This window comes from Megalopta genalis, chromosome 7 (genome assembly GCF_051020955.1).
Source record: "Megalopta genalis isolate 19385.01 chromosome 7, iyMegGena1_principal, whole genome shotgun sequence".
NCBI lineage: Eukaryota > Metazoa > Arthropoda > Insecta > Hymenoptera > Halictidae > Megalopta > Megalopta genalis.
In genome coordinates this window covers 19,937,834-19,957,586 of record NC_135019.1, presented here as the reverse complement: position 1 = coordinate 19,957,586, position 19,753 = coordinate 19,937,834, and the positions used below count along the sequence as shown (strand labels likewise).

The following is a 19,753-nucleotide window of genomic DNA, read 5'->3' as shown; positions in this document are numbered from 1 at the left end:
TTTCGCGTGATTTCACGTGTGGCGCGCACACGCAATTTCAATGTAATTGCACGATCCCGGGCAAGTTTTTTTCGTAGGGAATTGCACCGTAACGGAAAAGAGAGGATTTTCCAGCGGAACGTCTAACTTTAGTTTTTCTGGCGAATGTTCGTACTCTCGTTCGAATTTCATTACCATCCATTTTCAAATGTTACACAATCGCGATTCACGCGGATTGCAAATTGAGTGCGAATTCTCTGCGACTTTTAGCGGTCCCATATTGTTTCATGCACGCCATCGTATAGGGTAAATGCATCTAGGCAATGCGGAGTGTAGTAAATTTTCCCCAATTGTCCTTCACCTTGTAAACAATAAAATAAAGAGTGATTGACTCCAAAAGGTGATTGTGACCAGTGAATCGTGGCTAAAATCGTACGTCACATACAAAAATTTTTAATCCACTGAAGTAATTAAGGAAAGAATGTACTTATTATTTCGTTCCTATTTCTTGCAACTAATGCAGACAATTTTTATTTCACGTAAAAATCCGCAGTCTAGTAACAATGAAGGAATTATAAAATAGAAAGCGAAAATTTGAATGTCATGTCATTTTACCATGCATAATTCAATATTTGTGCAGAATATATCGTGCATTTGTTAGAACGTGTATTGATCATATTCAGTTATTGAATATATTCAGTTTTCCACAGTTATAACCTATAAAATGCGAGAATATTGAAAGATTATTCGGTATCATATATCTAAACTTCTCAATTTTTATTTCGTTAAACGAATTGCCTCGATCGTACGAATGTAGCAAATTATATGGGATTTTTGTGGTTGCTGTATGCGCAGTCGAGGTAACAAAAGAAACAAGTACTGCAATTTTTCAAATCCATACCTGCTGCTCCTAAAGTACACAAAAATTGGAAATGAATCAATCGAACGCTCCTGCGTCGCCTAGAATACTTTACAAAAAAAAAGAAAGCAACAAATCAAATTTGTCGATCTCGTGGTGACCGAAATCGATTCTTGTCGGTCGAACCGCATCCGACGAATCTTCAGAATCAATTTCCTCGGAAACAAAACTCGTATAAAAAAAAAAGGTATTACTCACCTTTCTCATTTCATTTTTGCATACGAAACCATTCCGCGCGAGATTGCACGTTGCCGACGCACTCTTCGAACCGGTTCGCATTTTCGAAAACACGCCGAACGTGTTTCCAAGCCTCGAACGAAGCAATTCACGGTTTCATAGCGTGGGATTGAAGCACGCGTGAAATTCACTCCTTAATCGCCGGGAAATTCTGAATGAATTGCGACGTGCGAAACCTTCTTGTTCGGACCATGACACTAATAAAAGATTAAGCGACCTCATCGTGCATTTTTCCGCAAGCATGTTTCTACTTAGACACGCTCGGGAAATTGCGAAACGCGCCGCGCAATTAACGAATTCTTCGTTAAACGGAGACCGCGTTCATGAACCCCTTAAGCGAGAAATTATGCGAGGCGAGAACCCGAGCATACTTTCCTCGGCTCGCTCACAGCTACTTTTAGATTTTAACTCCGCCAAACGATAACAATGGGGTGGCGTTCGGAAGAGTACAGCAACCCTTGTGCAATCTTCGAAATTCATTAAAATTGCTCAAATGTCAACCTTCGTTTTAAGAATTTTATAAGCACAACAGGAGTAAAAGCGTTACGAAAAATATAGGAAAGCTCGACAATCTTTAGTTGACCAGAGGATTATACTTTTGCACCAAAGACTTAACAATTAGAAAGTCAAAACATGTTTTTTGATAACGGTCTGAGTGTGAATTTAGGCTTCATAATACCCTAAAATGTTTATATATAACTAATCTTAAAAATTCTTTTAAAAACGAAAATGATTGAAAAGAAGTATTACGAAAAATACAGGAATGATTGTCAACCTTTAATTGAACAGAGAAACAAACTTTTGCACCAAAAACTCAGCAATTCAACAGCCAAAATACATTTTTTTATAACAATTTCAGCATAATTTTATCTTTCGAAAATTCTAAAATCGTACAAAGATTAGCACCATTAAAAATTCTTTCCATCGACGGATTATTATACAAAATTACAGGTATGCTAGTCAATCATTAATTGAATAGGGAAAAATATTTTTGCACTAAAAACTTGGCAGTTAAATAGCAAAAAAATATTTGTTATGATATTGTGTGGATTATTATACAAAATTGTAAAAATATTCGTCAATCTTTAATTGGTGTAATGCTTTTGCACCAAAAACTTCACAGTTAAAGATCCTAAAAATATTTGTTCGTGATATTTTGTATAAGATTTTACGTTCCAAACAGTCTTAAATCGTCCAACTTCAAAAATTCAAACGAACGAAACTAGTAAGTGGAATATTATAAAAAATATTGAGATATTCATCAGCTTTTGATTGAATAGAGAAAAATACTTTTGTACGAAATTCAACACAGTTAAAAAATCAAAAAATATTTATTGGTGATATTTTGAGTAAGGTTTCACGTTTCAGATAATCTGAAATCTTCCAAATATAATGAACTTCAAAAATTCTTCTGAAAGAAACGAGGTATAACATCTTTACAAAAAATTGCAGAAATATTATTTAGCCTTGAATTACGTGAGAGAAAGTACGGTTATTTACCAAGAATTAAGAAGCGTCGCAGTGAAAAGAGTTTTCGAACTTGTGTGTCGCGCGCGTAGAAAGATGAAAGGTCGAACCGAGGGATTTTCCGAAATCGTGGAATCGGGAAGGAGTTTCGACGGGAACGACGGTTGGCTCGTGTCAGTGATTTCATGCGATCCCGGCTTGGTTCGCAAGTAGCCTCCGTCAGTGTCAATTAGCCGTCATTATCGTGGTTTCAGCGTAACTCGCAGGAAGGAGAGAACTCGAGACACGCATCGACGAAGGAAGGAAGGGATATAACGCAGAGGCAACTGTAACTGAGATTCTCTTCACCGTGAATGTTTCTGCTCGCCATTACTGGAAGGTTATCATTTAAAACCGTCGAGCAGTCGTTGCAAACGAGAGGAAGCAATTTTTGCAGTCGCATTCCTGCCAGCTCAAAAATCAAACGTCGCTCTGTCCCGAGACTTAAAAAAAAAAACCTACGTAACGCAGTTCTGCGAAAACACAAGTTGCAGATGTTTCTGCAAATATAAGTCTTTAGAAAGTCAGACCGGGGAACGGACATCGAACAGAAACTGATTCACTTCTCGTTCCCAGCTTTATCCGACTATCTCCAAGCCTCGTTAAACTTTATTAAATTTATCGACCGCGCTAAATCCCGAAGTGCAGCACGGTGACAAATAATCTCGACCTTCGCGATTTTTGCTCGCCGGGTAATTTTATTAGCCTGCCATCGAATTTTATTCGGCGAACAATCGTCCAAAGATTCGTGGTATCTCCTTAAAGAATTCGAACATATAATCTTGGATATTAAAAGTAAACGTTTACCATCCGATTCCACTATTTTTGGGTATGGCGTATCTTATTTCGTGAAATATTGAAACACGCTGTTGTAGTCGTAAATATTTATCCTTCTCTGAAATGAACAATTTTTTTTAAATTTAATTTATTTAGTGTCGCATCTGCTTGATGACAATTAGCGACCACTTATGGGGTAACAATTATAGGGTTACATGTAGTGTAATATATACAATAACGTTGCATTCAATTTTTATTATTATTATTATTATTTTAATATTATTTATTATTATTTTTATATCTATTTATTATTTTCTTAATTTAGACTTCTTAAATGACTATACAGGATGACCCAGGTTTTAATGTTCAAACTTTGTCAGTATATTATATGGCACAAAGTATGAGAAATATGTTATGTAAACATAGGTCATATAGAGCTTTATTAAGAAGTTATAACAAAAATTCCGAATAAGAATAGTAATCAACTAAAAAAAAAATAAAAAATAAAAAAAATCTTCGATCGATGTCAATCATGTATTGTTAACAATGTTAACAATACAATTGTTCGAAATGTATTAATAAACACAGCTTACATAAACACACAGCATGTGCAGTAACAGCAAGTTGATTACTATTCCTATTCTGAATTTTTGTTATAACTTCTTAATAAAGCTCTATATGGCCTATGTTTACATAACATTTTTTTCTTATTTTGTGCCATAGAATACACTAACAAAGTTTGAACAAAGTTTGGGACACCCTGTATAATCTCGCTAAATAATTTGGTTTCTGCTAAGTATGACATAAGTTTTGCTGTTGATTTATAGTTGTTCAAACATTTTTTGATGGTATTGAGCATCTTCACTTTTTTCTGATATTGTTGTAACTGGACATTCTTGTAGGATCTGCTTAACTGTAAGCTCAGTGTTACAGTTGTTACAAAGTGATTTATCTGTTTTAGAAAGTATCTCCTGATGAGTTATTTCCCAATTCTTAGTCGAAATAGTACAATTTGCTTCCTTCTTGTTAAATATACTGTGGAGATGGTAGAGAATATATTTTTTCTGAGTTCATGTAAGAGAGAGCGATTTGAACGTATTCATTTTTGGTTCCACTTATGGCAAATATTTTTTTGTTAAAAATTTCTAAGCATCCTCAAATGGGATTTCAATGTGCTTTAGATCTACATTTATCTCGTTATTATTTCCTGGAATTGAAATATTGTCGTTTATTTTCGCAGAGGGTTGGTGTCTGTACAACTCGTTTTGCAAATCACTGATTAAATAATTAGAATTGAAGGGATTTTTTATTTCCTTAATTATGTTGGGATTGTCGACAGAGATTATATAGAAGTTCTCTATTTCAATTTTTAAGTTTTTTTATTGTGAGAAGAACAACAGGATTTCGAAATGAAAATTCTTATTTAAATAATTCTCTCAATATAATTTTCTTCGCTAGCTTAACTGTCGATACAATTCTTTTTTATTAGCTACCTCTTTAATTTTTCGTAAAAATATATCAGGCCTATTTAAATAAAAGTTGAAAAACTTTTTTAACTAATAAGAAAAATAAAAACTAGCAACAACAATTAAAATACTTGAAAAGATGTTAAAATCGACTCTGCTGTTTCTAAGTAACCATTTGCACATTCCGAAGGATTTCTCCAATATTTTTATACCAAGCATGATCGATGAACGTCAGAAAACTGACATAATCGTCTACAATAACTAAACTGAAGAGCACTGTGCATACAGAATGCACAAACAATAAAACTGAAGGAAAATCACATATGAATGCAAATTACCAACACTTCGATTACCATGAGCAATCTTCTAGACAATAAAATAAATTTTCCGCTGATTCTGATTTCTCATAAAAAAAAAAAAAATCGACAGAAATAGAAATTTATATGGAGATCGTCTACCGGAAATAATGCTAGAGTTCTTCGAAACTTTACTTCAGGCCCTTCGTAATCGAAGTCAACGTCAACTTTTAATTCATTCGGTCGTTACAAATTTATGATAATCCCGAGTGGTGTTGTGATACACTGCACGAACGCCCACACCGACGAAAAAGCTGTTATAAATTGGTTCCCGGACAGAAAAAAAATTGATAAACCTTCGAAAGCTTCTTTCGCCTGGGCTGCTGCGAAACTTTCTCACCGTGGTATGGCGATGTAAATACTCGCCATTAATTTTAATTTTCGGATAATCTTCCACGCGCATTCATTGAGATTTACTGGCGGTGAAGGCAGCGCCGAAGTGAATAATTACTGGCCACGTTCCCCTGTTTTGACGAGCTGGGTATCCAAAAACGGATCAACACGGTCCATTCGACCCACAAAGCCAGATAAAGTGGATTAAATAAAGCTAGCTTTTCTCCATTGTAAAACACTGGAAACCATTATAAAATCATACATCGATGTATATTTCACGAAACGGATGTATTAATTTACATTAAGCTCCGCGTATTCTGATTTCCATTACGAAATAAAAGTTGGTAAATATCGCGTCGAAAAGGGAACCAAATTTCCTCTCACATTTCTGCTTGAAATTATAGAAAGGTGTAAACTTATGACCAGACCACGGATCTTATGGATTTGTGACAAAAATAGGTAATTGAAATTTCAAACGATGAAAATATTAAAAGAACTTTAGGACGTCCGCGTATTATTTTCGGCTCGCTTAAATTATTAAAGAATAGAAAGAAATTTTTATCTGGCTTCTTTTTGTTGCAATTTTGTGAGAAATTATTGTATTGAAGAAATACCTAACCAAAGGAGTTATGAATCTATTTTTTCACAACCTAAAACATTGCCGCGACGGAAAATATTTCTCTCTTTGAGTGTCCGATCTGACTTTTACCGGATGTTTAGAAACTTAATTTTTGCAATACATTATAAATAAAAACACACGTACTTTAAATAAATGCATCGATCTCTTGGAAATTCCATAAACATGTCCGAGTCCGTACCCACAGCACTGTACATTTTTGAAACAAAGTTAAAATTCCATCTCATTTTTAATATTGACGAAAAATTGACGGAAAATTCGGCTGCAGCGTTGATACGTTCACAAAAGACTTCAAGGCCGTTTCATGAAATTCCCGAATCGCAAAAAGCTGAACCCATTGCGGAATGGTATCAAATAATCCGCGGAACAACCGTTTTTACTTTAATTTCGATATAATGCGTTCCTCGTGTTTCGTGCTTCGCCGTGGAAATACCGGCGGAATATTTTATTGATTGTTAACTTGTTTATCCGCCAGGAATACCGTCCATTAAAACTACATCAAAATTACCGAATTTTATTTGTCGATCGCTCCATCCTTTTCCATGGCAAGCAACGACCAATCATTGTTTTTTAATGAAATGTACTTTCGATGCGCGCGATTCAACCGTATCATTTTATTACGGAAAATATGGAAAAGCTTCAAATATTACGGATATCTGCCCTCGTCTCCCCGACAATTCCAAACCCGCCTGAAAATGTAATCGCAATGTTACGGGATAAACCGCAGCTATATTCAAAACATCGAATTGTACGGCGTCAGGCCACATCGCTGACGTTGCAGCTGATAACGTGTTTGAATTAAAGTGCAACACATCGTTCGCCACTGACCACCATGATTATAAACATCGAGTAGGTCGCGGATAAATCATTGATTCCCCGGTTCTGTATCGGAGCTCGCGCGTCGATATATCGAATGCTATACTAGCGACAGATAATGGCCCGACGCGTTATTTCGTTTACCTTTCAAATTTATTTTCTGTCCGTGCGCACGTCAAACGAATTCACCGTCGCGACGTCGTACGTGACTCGTGAAAATGCGATTTCTTATGCGCACAATGCAATTGACCCAAGACTGTAGCACCCAATCTCGAATTAACTGACCTAAGAGTGCAATTTGCAGTTTTCAGTGAAGTCGTCTGGTATTGCGATTGTACCCTTGAATTATCTAATTTGTCGGTGTAAGTTGCATTCTTAAATAAAGGTGCCAATTAATTGAAGTGATACGAGGCTGAAACTTGCCTTTTTGAATTAACCGATCTTAGACTGCAATTGCACCCTTGAGCTACCTCATCCGACACTGCACGTCTCATCTAATGAAATGATACGTGATCGCAAATTGCATTCTTAAACGAAGTGATATGAGATTGTAAGTTGTATTCCTACAAAATGAAACTTGCCTCCTTGAATCAATTGATTTTAGACTGTAATTTCATTCGTTCTTAAACGCAATGATCTGTGATTGCAACTTGCATTTTTAAATGAAATGAAATATGGCTGCAACTTGCGTTCTTAAATTAATGCGAAACTGAGACTTCCATTCCTGTATTAACTGATCTAGAACCACAATTTATACACTAATTAATACGAGAAATACCACCATCGAACAAATTGCAAAGGTTTCCGTCTTAAAAGTATTAACATTCGATTTTTAATTATTTGTTTATAGTTTATATTAATGTGATCGCATTGATTAGGAAGTCATTGACGACATGTGTTTCACAGGATTAACATGTATGATATAAAAACACGTTAATTAAAGTCAGATTTACAATGGAGGAATACGATATTAACATTAGAAATCGAATTTTATAGAATGCCATTAAAGATATTTGTGTTCAACCAGATTTTATAATAATAATAATCGTGTAAAATCAGGATAAATACAAGCTTGCCATTTTAGTAAAGCTACGTGTACCACTTTGGTTTAATGTAGAACATCTTTAGTGTTAACTATTCTGAGGCTGCAGTCACTCTTTAATTAACACACATCAGTCTAGAAATTGGATTTTCCATGCACTTATCTACCACTGCAGCTTGCTGCAACTGTAGATGCGCCGCACGTTCAAATATATTCTTTGAAATTTCTTTCGACTGCAATACGTCCCAAATGCTGAATCCCAGCTCCCGAAATCCTTTCTGATTTATTCGACCAGACAGCGATTTTCTGTTTACCTTCTCCCCTGTCGCGAGGAAAATGCGGTTATTGCAGGAATACAAGCCGATGCTTGAAATAACATTTCAATCATTCCGGCACAAGCGAAATTCTTCTGCCGGGGATGCAGATATCGCGAATTTAACGCAATCAAAATCGAGATATTTCATATCGGCGATGCATATCTATCTCTAACCTCTGCACGCGTGGACGAAATATTTTTTTTTTTATTCGATACATTAATCCTGCCTGACAAGAATCGCGTTTACTGCTCGCGGTTATTCAATATCGCAATATGTATTGTGTGCCGCTGCACAGATTTCCCTCTGTAGTCACAGAAGGAGCTTGACAGAAATGCCGCTAGTCGACATTTGCGTAAAATCCAGTTTTGGAAATTTAGGGTAGCGGCTTTTCATTCGGACTCAAATTTATTCTGCTTGTGAAAATTTTTTAACCCTTTAAATGCTTAGCGTATACGTTGTACGGGCTACAGCTACATTGTTTAATTTATGGTATTCGTGTAAAATTTTATCTAACAATATTTATATCAGTTATTCCTCTATGATTTGAATTTGTGATATGAGTATTATAAAATATAATAAAATGAGTATTATAATTATGTTATACATTGATGTAATATCATATTGTAACGATGAATTCACTATAAGACCAAAGACAACAGAACAAAATATTTTTGTCACATTCTTGCGAAAAATGAAGTTAGATTGGAAAACGTGATAGGTCTATATGTATGTGACTTCAAAGTTATAATAATCTACAAAGGGTTATAAAATGAATGCAATGTAAGTACAAGTGATACAATCTGAGTAACAGTCATATAATACGAGTATAATGTAAAGCCATCAAAATAATATAAAAATAAATATTTTATCTAGTATACATTCTCATGTTAGTCAGTAATTAAAGGGTTAAAAACGCTTCGATGTTGCCAAATAGAGGCGCATTGGCTACAAATAAGGGTGATAAATTACATTTCTGGTATCTTTTGTGAATAGATTTAACATTTTTATTTTTATTTTCAATGGATCTTTATTGAAATCTATTGAATCCTATTCAAATTCAATCGAATTGAAATTCAATTGAATTCTGTTGAAATATATTAAATTCTATTGAAATTCAATTGAGTTCTGTAGAAATATATTGAATATTCTGTTGAAATTCAATTGAATTCTACTGAAATCCATTGAATTTTAATCAACTCCAATCGAATTCTGTTAAAATCTATCCAATTCTATTCAAATTTAATTGAATTCTATTCAAATTAAAGAGCATATAGTGATCAAGGTTTTCGGTATTGGTGACTAATTTCTTAAAATTTTGCACGGATCCGTTATTCTTTTCTTTTTTTTAATGTCTGTAGATATGCCTGGATCAAAAAAGTGCAACGATAGGTTCCGATGCGAGAAGATACGGCGCTCCGCGGGGAAAAGTGAACCGACAACAACACAAAGAAAGTCACGTACTACGCGAGTGAAAGTCACGTACGCCGAAATCGTGCGATCGAGCATGCCAATCAGCGCCAAGCACGCGCGTGTCCTAACAGAGCGGATGGTCTCCATAATCCGCGCTGCGTTATGGGGATCGCGAGCGTGACACTGCTTGGCAGCGTTTCGCCGAGAGCCCGGCCAGCAAGAATCTTCTTGTACAACCAGGCTTTCGAAGGGCCCTGTGTTGCTGTCCATTTCCGGATCCCAAGTCCATCTGGTTCCGCGCGAGCGAGTTGCCCGGATAAAGGCGAACAGAGTCTTCGTCGCTCCTCCAGTCTGACCCAGCGACTCGTACGCAAGGAAGACATAAGCGAATGAGCGGCATGGCGAACCCATTCGGCTGTGTCAGTCCCGAATCCTTCCGGAGTGGAACGCCGTGGTCCCTCAGTGTACATAAGATCGCACCGTACCCTCGGTGCGTTAACCACGTTAGGGTTGCTTCATGGTCAACTCTTCAGAAATACCGCCTTCGCAATCCATCGCTGGCTATCGAATCATCGAATATAGTAAAAGATGCTAAAAACTGAGCTACACAAGGCTAATCGTTATAGCTGTCGAAAGTCTAAAATAATAATTAACAAAGCCATTTTACACCCCGTGTTGTAAAGTACGCTAGAACTCTTCGCGTGTCCTTTTGCATAAATTGTTATGCGACGAAGACTTAATTGTTGCATACTATTTCTTTTATTGGTTTCCATAACGAATTATTTACTTCGATTGAAGTGAGTTTTTCTGCTGAAAGACATAGAAGAAAAGGGAGTCTTTTTGAAAGAACCTAAGGAGGGTAGTTGTAAAAGATAATTGAAACGTTCCGGAACGTCGTTGCCGGAACGACGATAATCTAACAATGACGCAATTTTACGAATAATTTGAGAAAAATTGAACGCACTGATTTTGACAGTTCCTTATCAGGTAATTAATATCACGATGGTATCTTTTTTGTTTTCGAGATATCTTCAATTTTCCGATTTTGTTTTGGTTTTCTATTTTTGATAAGAATAATATTTTTGCAATCGAAAAATCTAAAAAAATTCTACAATATACGGCTTGATGTCCAAAATAAGCTACATTTTTTGCAAAATTTTAAAAAATTACCGGAAGGGGGAAATGGGCGAAAAAGCGCGCCATCTAATTTACCCTGTAACTACCCTCATGGAGAAGTCATAGGGTTGAAATTTTGCACAGATGAGTTTCTCTTGGTCAGCTATCGAACGATATAATATTCATAAAAATGTAAAATGAAAATATTGTACTCATTAAAAAACCCCTAAGAACAATTTTGACCATCTTAATCGGCTAGGACCTTGCAAGTTTTCCAATGCTTGTGACACCCTTTCCCATCGTCCTATCGACATCCCCTTACGTAGAAATTAGTTTGTCAACAAGTGGAACAAATCTAGAGGGTCGCACATCAAAATTGTATACGTCAGAAAATAAGAACCACCCTAGTGTGCATGCGTGTGTGCGTGCCGGTAACGATTCGGCATTTTTCGCAACTAAAATTTCTATAACTTCTCGCGAAAGAATTTTACGGAACCACGTTGAGAAGGCTCTAACAAATACCGTCACGTAAGTTTCAAGTTGAAAAACTCTGGAGATTCAAAGGAGAACGCGAGAGGCTGACGGGATACGACACTGCGCCTGTTTCAGGCCGCAGCACTGTCGTCTACGGTATTTCCATTTTATCAAGCTGCCAATATCTAACGTCGGATTTCCCGTCGTAATATTCCGCGCGGCTCTGATGCCGCCTTCCATCACGCGTTTCTCTCCTTTATTCAGTGTTCGAGCGTTCTCCACGGTTCTCTGTATCCATCGAATGGAGCCACGGCTCTTCCAGCGTAGCAAAACCGCCTGCTACACGGAAGAACGCATGAGCTCGAAGCAAATAAAATTATAGCGAGTCGAGTGGTGGTCAGTGGAGGACCGAACCACCCGGTGGAAGAGATCGAAACCTGTTTCCGGTGCCTCGGTGTGTGTCAATAGGCTGTTTCGAAAAAGGAAGCATCGCGCGAACCGCATCACTATTTTTCTGAAATTAACGTACCATCGTGTCTTTCCACTATCATTTTCAATTTTCAGTTACGAATCGATCTTCGACTCGAAGTCACCATAATGCCATTGGCTATTGTAAAACAGACCGTACATCACTGGACCATTTACAGCATTTACTCTTCCAAAATTCATTGCCTCTAAATGTCTGCTTAATAAATGACGATTAATGTATACTTCAATTATTGTTAATTCTTCCTTCTTTCAAGTCCTAAATAAATAAATATACCAATTTAATTTAAGAATTTATATGCAGTATCCCATCACGAGATACTAGTGTTATCTCGACGGCGTAATAAATATATATATTACACACTTAATATAATATTATCCCCTTGACATACCATTTTCATCGCAGTTACTGCGATTAGAAATTTTTCGATTGCAACAATTTCTTAGAAGCGAAAGAAAATTGATGCTTATCGTGTGCCTCAATTTACTCGAATGCTTAGAATTTTATTCCAATTTTAAGTTATTACTAGAAATTTTCATGACAAGTCCGACTCGTCAGAGTACGGCAAGGTGTTATTAAATTACTTTGTTATTAAAGAACTTGATTTTTGTTAATTGGATCTTAACTGTCAGAAGAATATTAAAAGCATCGCATTAATTATCACAGGACGAACGTAGGTCATTCGAGAGTCAGTTCTGATGGTGAAAAAAATTGGTTTGTGCGAAATTTTGCAATGAGTCGGAAATGGCACGCTATCGTCCTCTGCGAGGTCTGTCCTCCATTCTAGCTAATTTATAAAAACTTATCAGTTAAACTAAGGTTTCACACGAAGTACGAAATATAAATGGACAATTGACAAGAGATGGTACGATCATTCGAGCCTTGTAGCTCTTTTTTATAGTTGATGACAACGTTGGCAACGTTGCGAGCTTCCTCCAGGTAAACCGTCGCACAGTGGGCCGAATCGAAGATTTTAGTGACTTTTTGACAAAAGCCTAATTTTTTCACATTGATGTTCAATCAATTCTTATTGCTTGTTAAATATCCAGTACCCTCGAAAATGAAAATATTAATAAAAGTGAACATAAATTGTTGTAGATACGACAATTTAAAGTTGAACATTTTGAACATTATAGTACATTTGACAAATAGTTTGTAACATTATATTTAAACAACTTTCTTTTTCATAAGGAATGTCAATGAAAATTAATTAAGAATTATTGTTTAACAAATGCAAAAAATATTTAACTATCCGTAATTAAAAATGACTATTTTTGAAATATTTTTGGTGAAAATTTCAGTGGAATATCTTTAACAATAGATTACGGAACCCGTCAAAATGACGAGTCACTAATTTTGTAATTTACGATTATTCATATCGTAAAGATACATTTATGAGTTATTTATTCAATAAATTATACAATATAAATGCCTTATTGTTACTTTTACAAACTAATATAAAACAACTGCTTTTTTTGCTTCGTAAATCTAATTGCTAATGGTTCAAAAGTTATAATAAAATGTCACCAAATTCCTTGATCCGGCCCACTGTGTGTCGGTAGCCTCGAATGCTGGTACAATTTCGGGAGATCCTTCGGAAGTGCCGAGTTCGTGACACGTCACGGCTATTGAGAAAGACGAAACGGAAGGTTGGACATCGAATGGTCGCCAAATGTTAAAAGAGTCTTCATCTCAAAAATAGCCTTTTGTCACGTCCGTGTCACAAACCCTGTCAACGAAGATTCCGCTTGTTTTGTTCACGGAACAGTAGCAAGAATTTAAATTATGATAATTATTCTCAATTAACGCGTGAAAACTTGCTAAAGCTCCCGACTCTGTCAGTTTGCCACGTTTCACCTCTGATCACCCGACTTTCTCAACTTGAAACTTATGTGGAGGTATCTGCTTAAGTCCTCCGGAAATTGCGGTGCGAAATACTTTCGCGTGACGTAGCAAAACTTTAAATTACAACAATTATTTCCAAATAATGCGCGGAAACTAGCCGGGACTCTCGATTCTGCCAATTTGCCACGTTCCACCTCTGATCGCCCGACTTTCTCAACTTGAAACTTACTTGCAAGTATCTATTTAAGTTCTCCTAAAACGACGGTGCGAAATACTTTCGTGCAAAGTAGCAAGAATTTAAGTTACGCCGATTATTTCTAGCTGCTGCGCGGAAACTCGCTAACGCTGTCTGAAATATCAAATGAAACGATCGAATTTAGGAAGAAATTGCATAATATCGCACTATGCGTCTGACAGACGGGGACGCGAGTGTTCGTAGCAAGAGGAATTTGTTGGAAGCAAAGTGCCAGACGATATAACAGGAAGTTCGAGGATCGCTTCAGGAACTCGAAACGTGATGCGATTGAGATAGTAAGATCTCTCTCTCTCTCTCTCTCTCTCTCTCTCTCTCTCTCTCTTTCTCTGCGTAACATATACATCAGGTTCGCAAACTCCGTGAAAATTCTTCTCGAATCACCCTGCGATTGATTCAGGACGTACGGTACCAAGGATAGATCACGTTCTACGAACGATAGTATTGTCAGAAAGAAAATCAATTTACTCGGTTGTATCGCCATTTTTCGTTTCGTTGCGACAGTGAAATTCTCCGGGCTCGATTTTTGAGGTCGCATCGTTTGTTTCCTGTCCAATAAATTCTCCCCAATTTTCCATCAGCTTGTAAACAAAAATTTGGGAAGAGGAGATAGTTGCCGACTGTTAATAATTATAGTTATAGTTGCCGATTGTCAACAATTATAAAAAATTATTATTAAATTATAAAAAGCAATTATAAAAACGGGGTGCAAGGCTCGGACAATCGTACCTCTTCTTTCCAAATTGTTTAGTTTTGTTTCCAAGCTTAGAGTCAATTACGGGAAATTTACTGTATATATCACGGTGAACTTCAACCCTTAGCATTCGGAAGATTTTTTTGATAAATATTGCAAAAATTATGATTTTGCTATACGAAGTCGAATTGAAATAAAAAGCATTATATTGCTGTGAAATTTTATGAAAACTAATAAATAAACAATTTCGTGTTTTTATTTATGTATTTTACATGAATACCTTACAGTATGAGAGGAACATAATTGAAAAGAAATGCCACTTTGACATGAACATTATAGTGCCGCCGTATTGACGAAATCCGACAGCGAAGGATTAAACAATATTAAATATCGAATTGTATATTTCATTGCGTTCATGTTCGAAGGAACAATCGCGTGAAAGTTTATAATGAAATTATATATAAATGGAAGGAAATTAATAAACCCATTGTCGCGAAAATAATAGTCGAGTTCTCCCGCCTTTGTGTTTCGCATTTAACTTTTCTGATAAATCTTATTGCTTATGAAGAGGGCGAAAATAAATCTGAAAATGATATCTGACAAGCGAAAGATCGATCAGAACATTCATTGGCAAAATACAAAACAAAAGAATTCTCTATCGTGCCAATACAAATCTCGACTCAATGAAAAATGCAGCCTATTCGATTAAAATCTCTATTAAAACTCTATTCATCGCCTAGTTTAGTTTAATTTGCAGATACAGGAAACATAATTTCCACAGGCTTGCAATTGTTCGGCGAAATATAACAAAATCGGGAAAGCTACGAATTGAAATAGTTCGATTTATTGACAAGGCTAAGTAAGGCCACTTTATGAGACATTGCAGAACAGAGCGTACGTGTCCTTACACATTAACCTTTGTGCTTTACCTTCCCCTAATCGATTTTGATTGACGACATTATATTATAGCCTTCAATTCAGACTAACAAATCTGTCATCACAGTCTGAACACTGGACAGAGTGTTGCATACTTGAAATATTTTAGTGTAAGGAACGCGTGGTATTGAACGGTAAAAATACGATAACTTCTATGAATTTTTAAAGAGAAAGTATGTGTGCTTTTCTCTTTATGAAATAGTAATTAAACAGTTTCGTTAAAAAGTATGCCGTAGAAATGGATATGTAGAACTTGACACGATGAAATTTGCTATATTGCAGAATATGTAACTTCACAATAATTTCTTACTTCGGTCACAGACAACGATTATTGCATATCAATTTTTAGTTTTGTCTAATTTTCAGTTTGAGTCCGGGTAAAAATATTCTCCTGATTTAATGCTACAGTTTACTCAAAATGCGAATTATACGCAAATTAATATTATAATATTATATATATTAATATTATAAGATTATATATAAGTATAGTATATATATATATATATATATATATATATATATATATATATATATTCTATACTATACTATATATATAGATATAGATTATATATAGTATAGTATAGAATATAATAATTATAGATTTAATATTCTAATTTACTAAATAAGTTTTCGATGTCTTTCTACAGTTATGATCTTCGTCGACAGGTCTTTGTCAGTACAAGATGACAGCTTCTGTGCAATACGTGAACTCTTATTGTGATAAAGTGGAACCTAAACGAAACTATTTGAGAACTATTTGATAGGCAAAGATCGCGTAGAAATTAAAAACTTTTAGTCTGGAAGAAAGTTATGTATTGCGAAATGTTTATGTTTCAGAAGATTTTCTCATCGACACTGTCTAGAATAATTGAAAATATTGTCACACAAAGTGAATTCAGTCGTCAGATTCAAGAATTAAGACATGTATGCTTCGAAGCTTTGCGAGTTATTACGTACCCAAGTTCACTGTGCACCGTCTAAATATTTATGTAAAGTCGCATAGGTAGAGGTGCAAATTGGTGAACATGCTCCAGGCATTCACTCTAGCCATTCTAGTCATTCTTATATCTTCATATCGTTGATGGAATTAGAAAACTCCAAAAAAGTATATCGGCAAATTAATTTGAACTTTAAACGAGAATGCTATCTTGAAAATATTTCAGATTTACAAATGACAGCTAATTGTAAGTAGAAAAATGGTGCTGTCTACTTAATCAGCTCTATGTACGGTAAATTCTCCCCAATTTTCGTTCAGCTTGTAAACAAAAATGAACAATTTGGGAAGAGGAGATACGATTATTCGAGCCTTGCGACTCAATTTCATAGTCGTCGATTGTCAATAATTATAAAAATAATCGTATCTCCTCTTCCGAAAATATCCATTTTTATTTGCAAGCTGAAGGAAAATTAGGAAGAATTTACTATATTATAACTATTTGTAATTTGTCTAAAATTTCAAGAATATAATCTCTGCGTGCACTATTAAGCACTAAACTTCAAATACAAAAACAGAAACGAAGCAACAGTGTTTCTGATTTACCGGCAGTCTATCCAACAATTAAAACAGCGAAGTAGAATAATTTCTTACTTGAAAAATTTCGCGAGGTAATAGGATTTCATTGAAACACATGGTGTACTCACTCTTTCGCTGCCCAAACAAAGACCATAATACCACCTCGCGCAGCCTAATCGCGTCACGGTCCGTCAATCCGAATTTCTGCAGTTCCCCACCAGTTTTTTCGAGATTTTCCACGGAAACTCGTCCCCGGAACCATGATAAACGTTTATTTCAAGAGACTCGATCGATGGTGTGATGCGATCAACGTGCCGTTGCGATTTACACTGACATGGCTTACACCGCTCCAGTCTAACGTACGCCGTATATCGATCTCCTTGGCTAATGAAATATTCCTAAGCGTTAACAACGGTTTAACGGTGTACGCGAACACATTTCTATTTCCGTATATTAAAATATCGGAAATCTTCGGAACTTGAAATCTCAGACAATCCGAGCACGTCGAACAGCGGTGGACACCTATATGGAAACATCCGAAAAAAATGCACAATACATTTTGTATACTTTTGAGATAATTGTGATTCGAAAGAATGTTACGTGGCACCTGGATGCAAATGGTTTGAAAGAAGAAAATAAAGAAAAATTGTACTCGAAACAAAATCTGATTTCGTCGATTCTAAAATTGCCAAAATATACAGGGAATCCCAAAATTATGGTACTTCCGAGAAATGGATTCCTGAGATTATTTGAAGTAACTTTTTCCTTAGCGAAAATGCAATCCGCGGCTTCTTTTACGAGTCGTTAACGAAAAATCGTGACCAATGAGAAGCGAGACGGCCGAGCCAATGAGCGGAACTGAGCTTCGTGCGCTCGTTGATTGGGCCGCCTCGCGTCAGACGAGCTGGCCTCTCATTGGTCACTGTTTTTCGTTAATAACTCGTAAACGAAGCCACGGTTTGCATTTTCGCTAAGGAAAAAGTTACTCCAAATGACCTCAGGAACCCCCCAGTTCCCGGAAATACCATGATTTTAGGCACCCTATATTATCGTGCAAATATCATTTTTCTGATTCTTTTTAAACTCCTCTTGCCTTTCAGTTGAATCTGGAATTTTATTTTCATAGAAAAAAACTGTGTAGTTAGATAGGCAAAATAAGTTCGTCAATAATTATTCGAATAGTGGATATTGCCGCAAAGAATTTCAAGTTGTTCAAATGTCGTAAAATATTTGTAAACGCGACAAATGGAACGATTATTATTAAAACGGTGCAAGAATCTTCGCCGATCTTGAAATCAACTAACAATTGAAAAGCAAAATTGACAATTTTAATGCAAAATTTCGTTTCGAAGAATTGCAAATTGCTTCAATGTTATTAACTTTACAAGTTCATTCTTCCGTTAGATGAATGTAGAAAATCATTACAGAAAATTACATCAGCTCCGGCCAGCGTAAACGTTCGGTCAGTAGCGGGAAGGGGGAGAGGTCGCTCGGCGAATAAGCCGAGGTTTCCATCGCGCCGCCATTAGCTCCATTATCGAAGGGGGTAGCGAAAGAACCGGATAAAACTGTCGTAAAGTCCGCATTCTGGTGAATTGATCGCCGGTTATTCAGCGGTCGGGGATCGCGGCGAAGTCGCGCCACCTTTCTCGGCGGACGTTCGTCCGGCCGCAAGGAGCACACACCCCGATCGATGTCCTAATTCAACAGGTGCGGGCATGCCGAAGATGCGGGCCGTTCTATGTTCGACGTGAATTTCTGGGAGCCGTGGGTGCTGGCACCGGCCGCCGCCGCCGAGAGCAATAAAATTCTCGTGCTTGGGAAATTCCGTCGATGCCCGTGCGATGCGGCCCGCGAGATAGCCGAAGGTGATGTCAGCCCGGCAAGATGCACCGCGCGCGCGCGTATCTTCCCTCAATAAGAAAGAGAGAACGTGCCCTCGCTCTGTCTGAATATCGAGTAATCTTCTTCTACTTTGCATTCAACCCGATGAAACTCCCGGGAAGAACATTTTCTTTCACGTTTCCGAGCCCTTCCGACTATTCGATGGCGGCTAGTGTTATTCGAGTCATTCAGTCGTACAGTGGAATCTCGTTTAACCTGACAGGGAGCGGCATGAATGTCGGGATAATAGAACTGTTAGTTACAGTTCCAGATTTCATCTTTATCGATTTGTACAGTAAATCGATCTGCACGGTCTAGTGGAGCTAATTATTACGGGATAGCCAATTACTCTACCTTTACTTCATTTCCAAGCACGATTAATTTTATATTTGTCGAATAAGACGATTGAAATTCTTTCATTTAAATTCAATTATTTGTTTGTTCAAATTGACCCCTTGCCGTATCATTTTCTTTATTGTTACAATGATTAGAAGTGTTTCGATTGTAATTATTTCTAAGAAGAAAAAAGACAATTCATATTTATTTTGTGTCTACTGTTATGTCGCCGCGACACAACGGAAGAATTTCCCAAGAGATGTGTGGATTCTTGTTCTGATCGGAGAATTTACTAAGACTCGTTCTCTGTTAAACTTCCTTTATTTTAGTAATTATTTTAGATTGGTATCTCGTTAGACGCACGTTTCGATGGAAGCTGCACTGGTGCAGGTTTTGAAGGACTTTGAGCTGAGGGAAAGT

The 19,753-nt window shown here is 36.5% G+C and overlaps 1 protein-coding gene across 2 annotated transcripts in view; it reads right to left on the bottom strand.

The window, feature by feature from the left end:
- Nha1 (Na[+]/H[+] hydrogen antiporter 1) overlaps positions 1-17,437 on the bottom strand; it is a 171,294-nt gene extending 153,857 nt beyond the window's left edge. For both annotated transcript variants that reach the window (XM_076523728.1, XM_076523729.1), the window contains exon 1: positions 17,242-17,437. Coding sequence is in view for 1 of the 2 variants with exons in the window: in XM_076523729.1 (XP_076379844.1) it covers positions 17,242-17,267 (26 nt within the window). In the remaining variant the exon portion in view is untranslated. The remainder of the gene's footprint in view (positions 1-17,241) is intronic.
- Between the last annotated feature and the right edge of the window lie 2,316 nt (positions 17,438-19,753).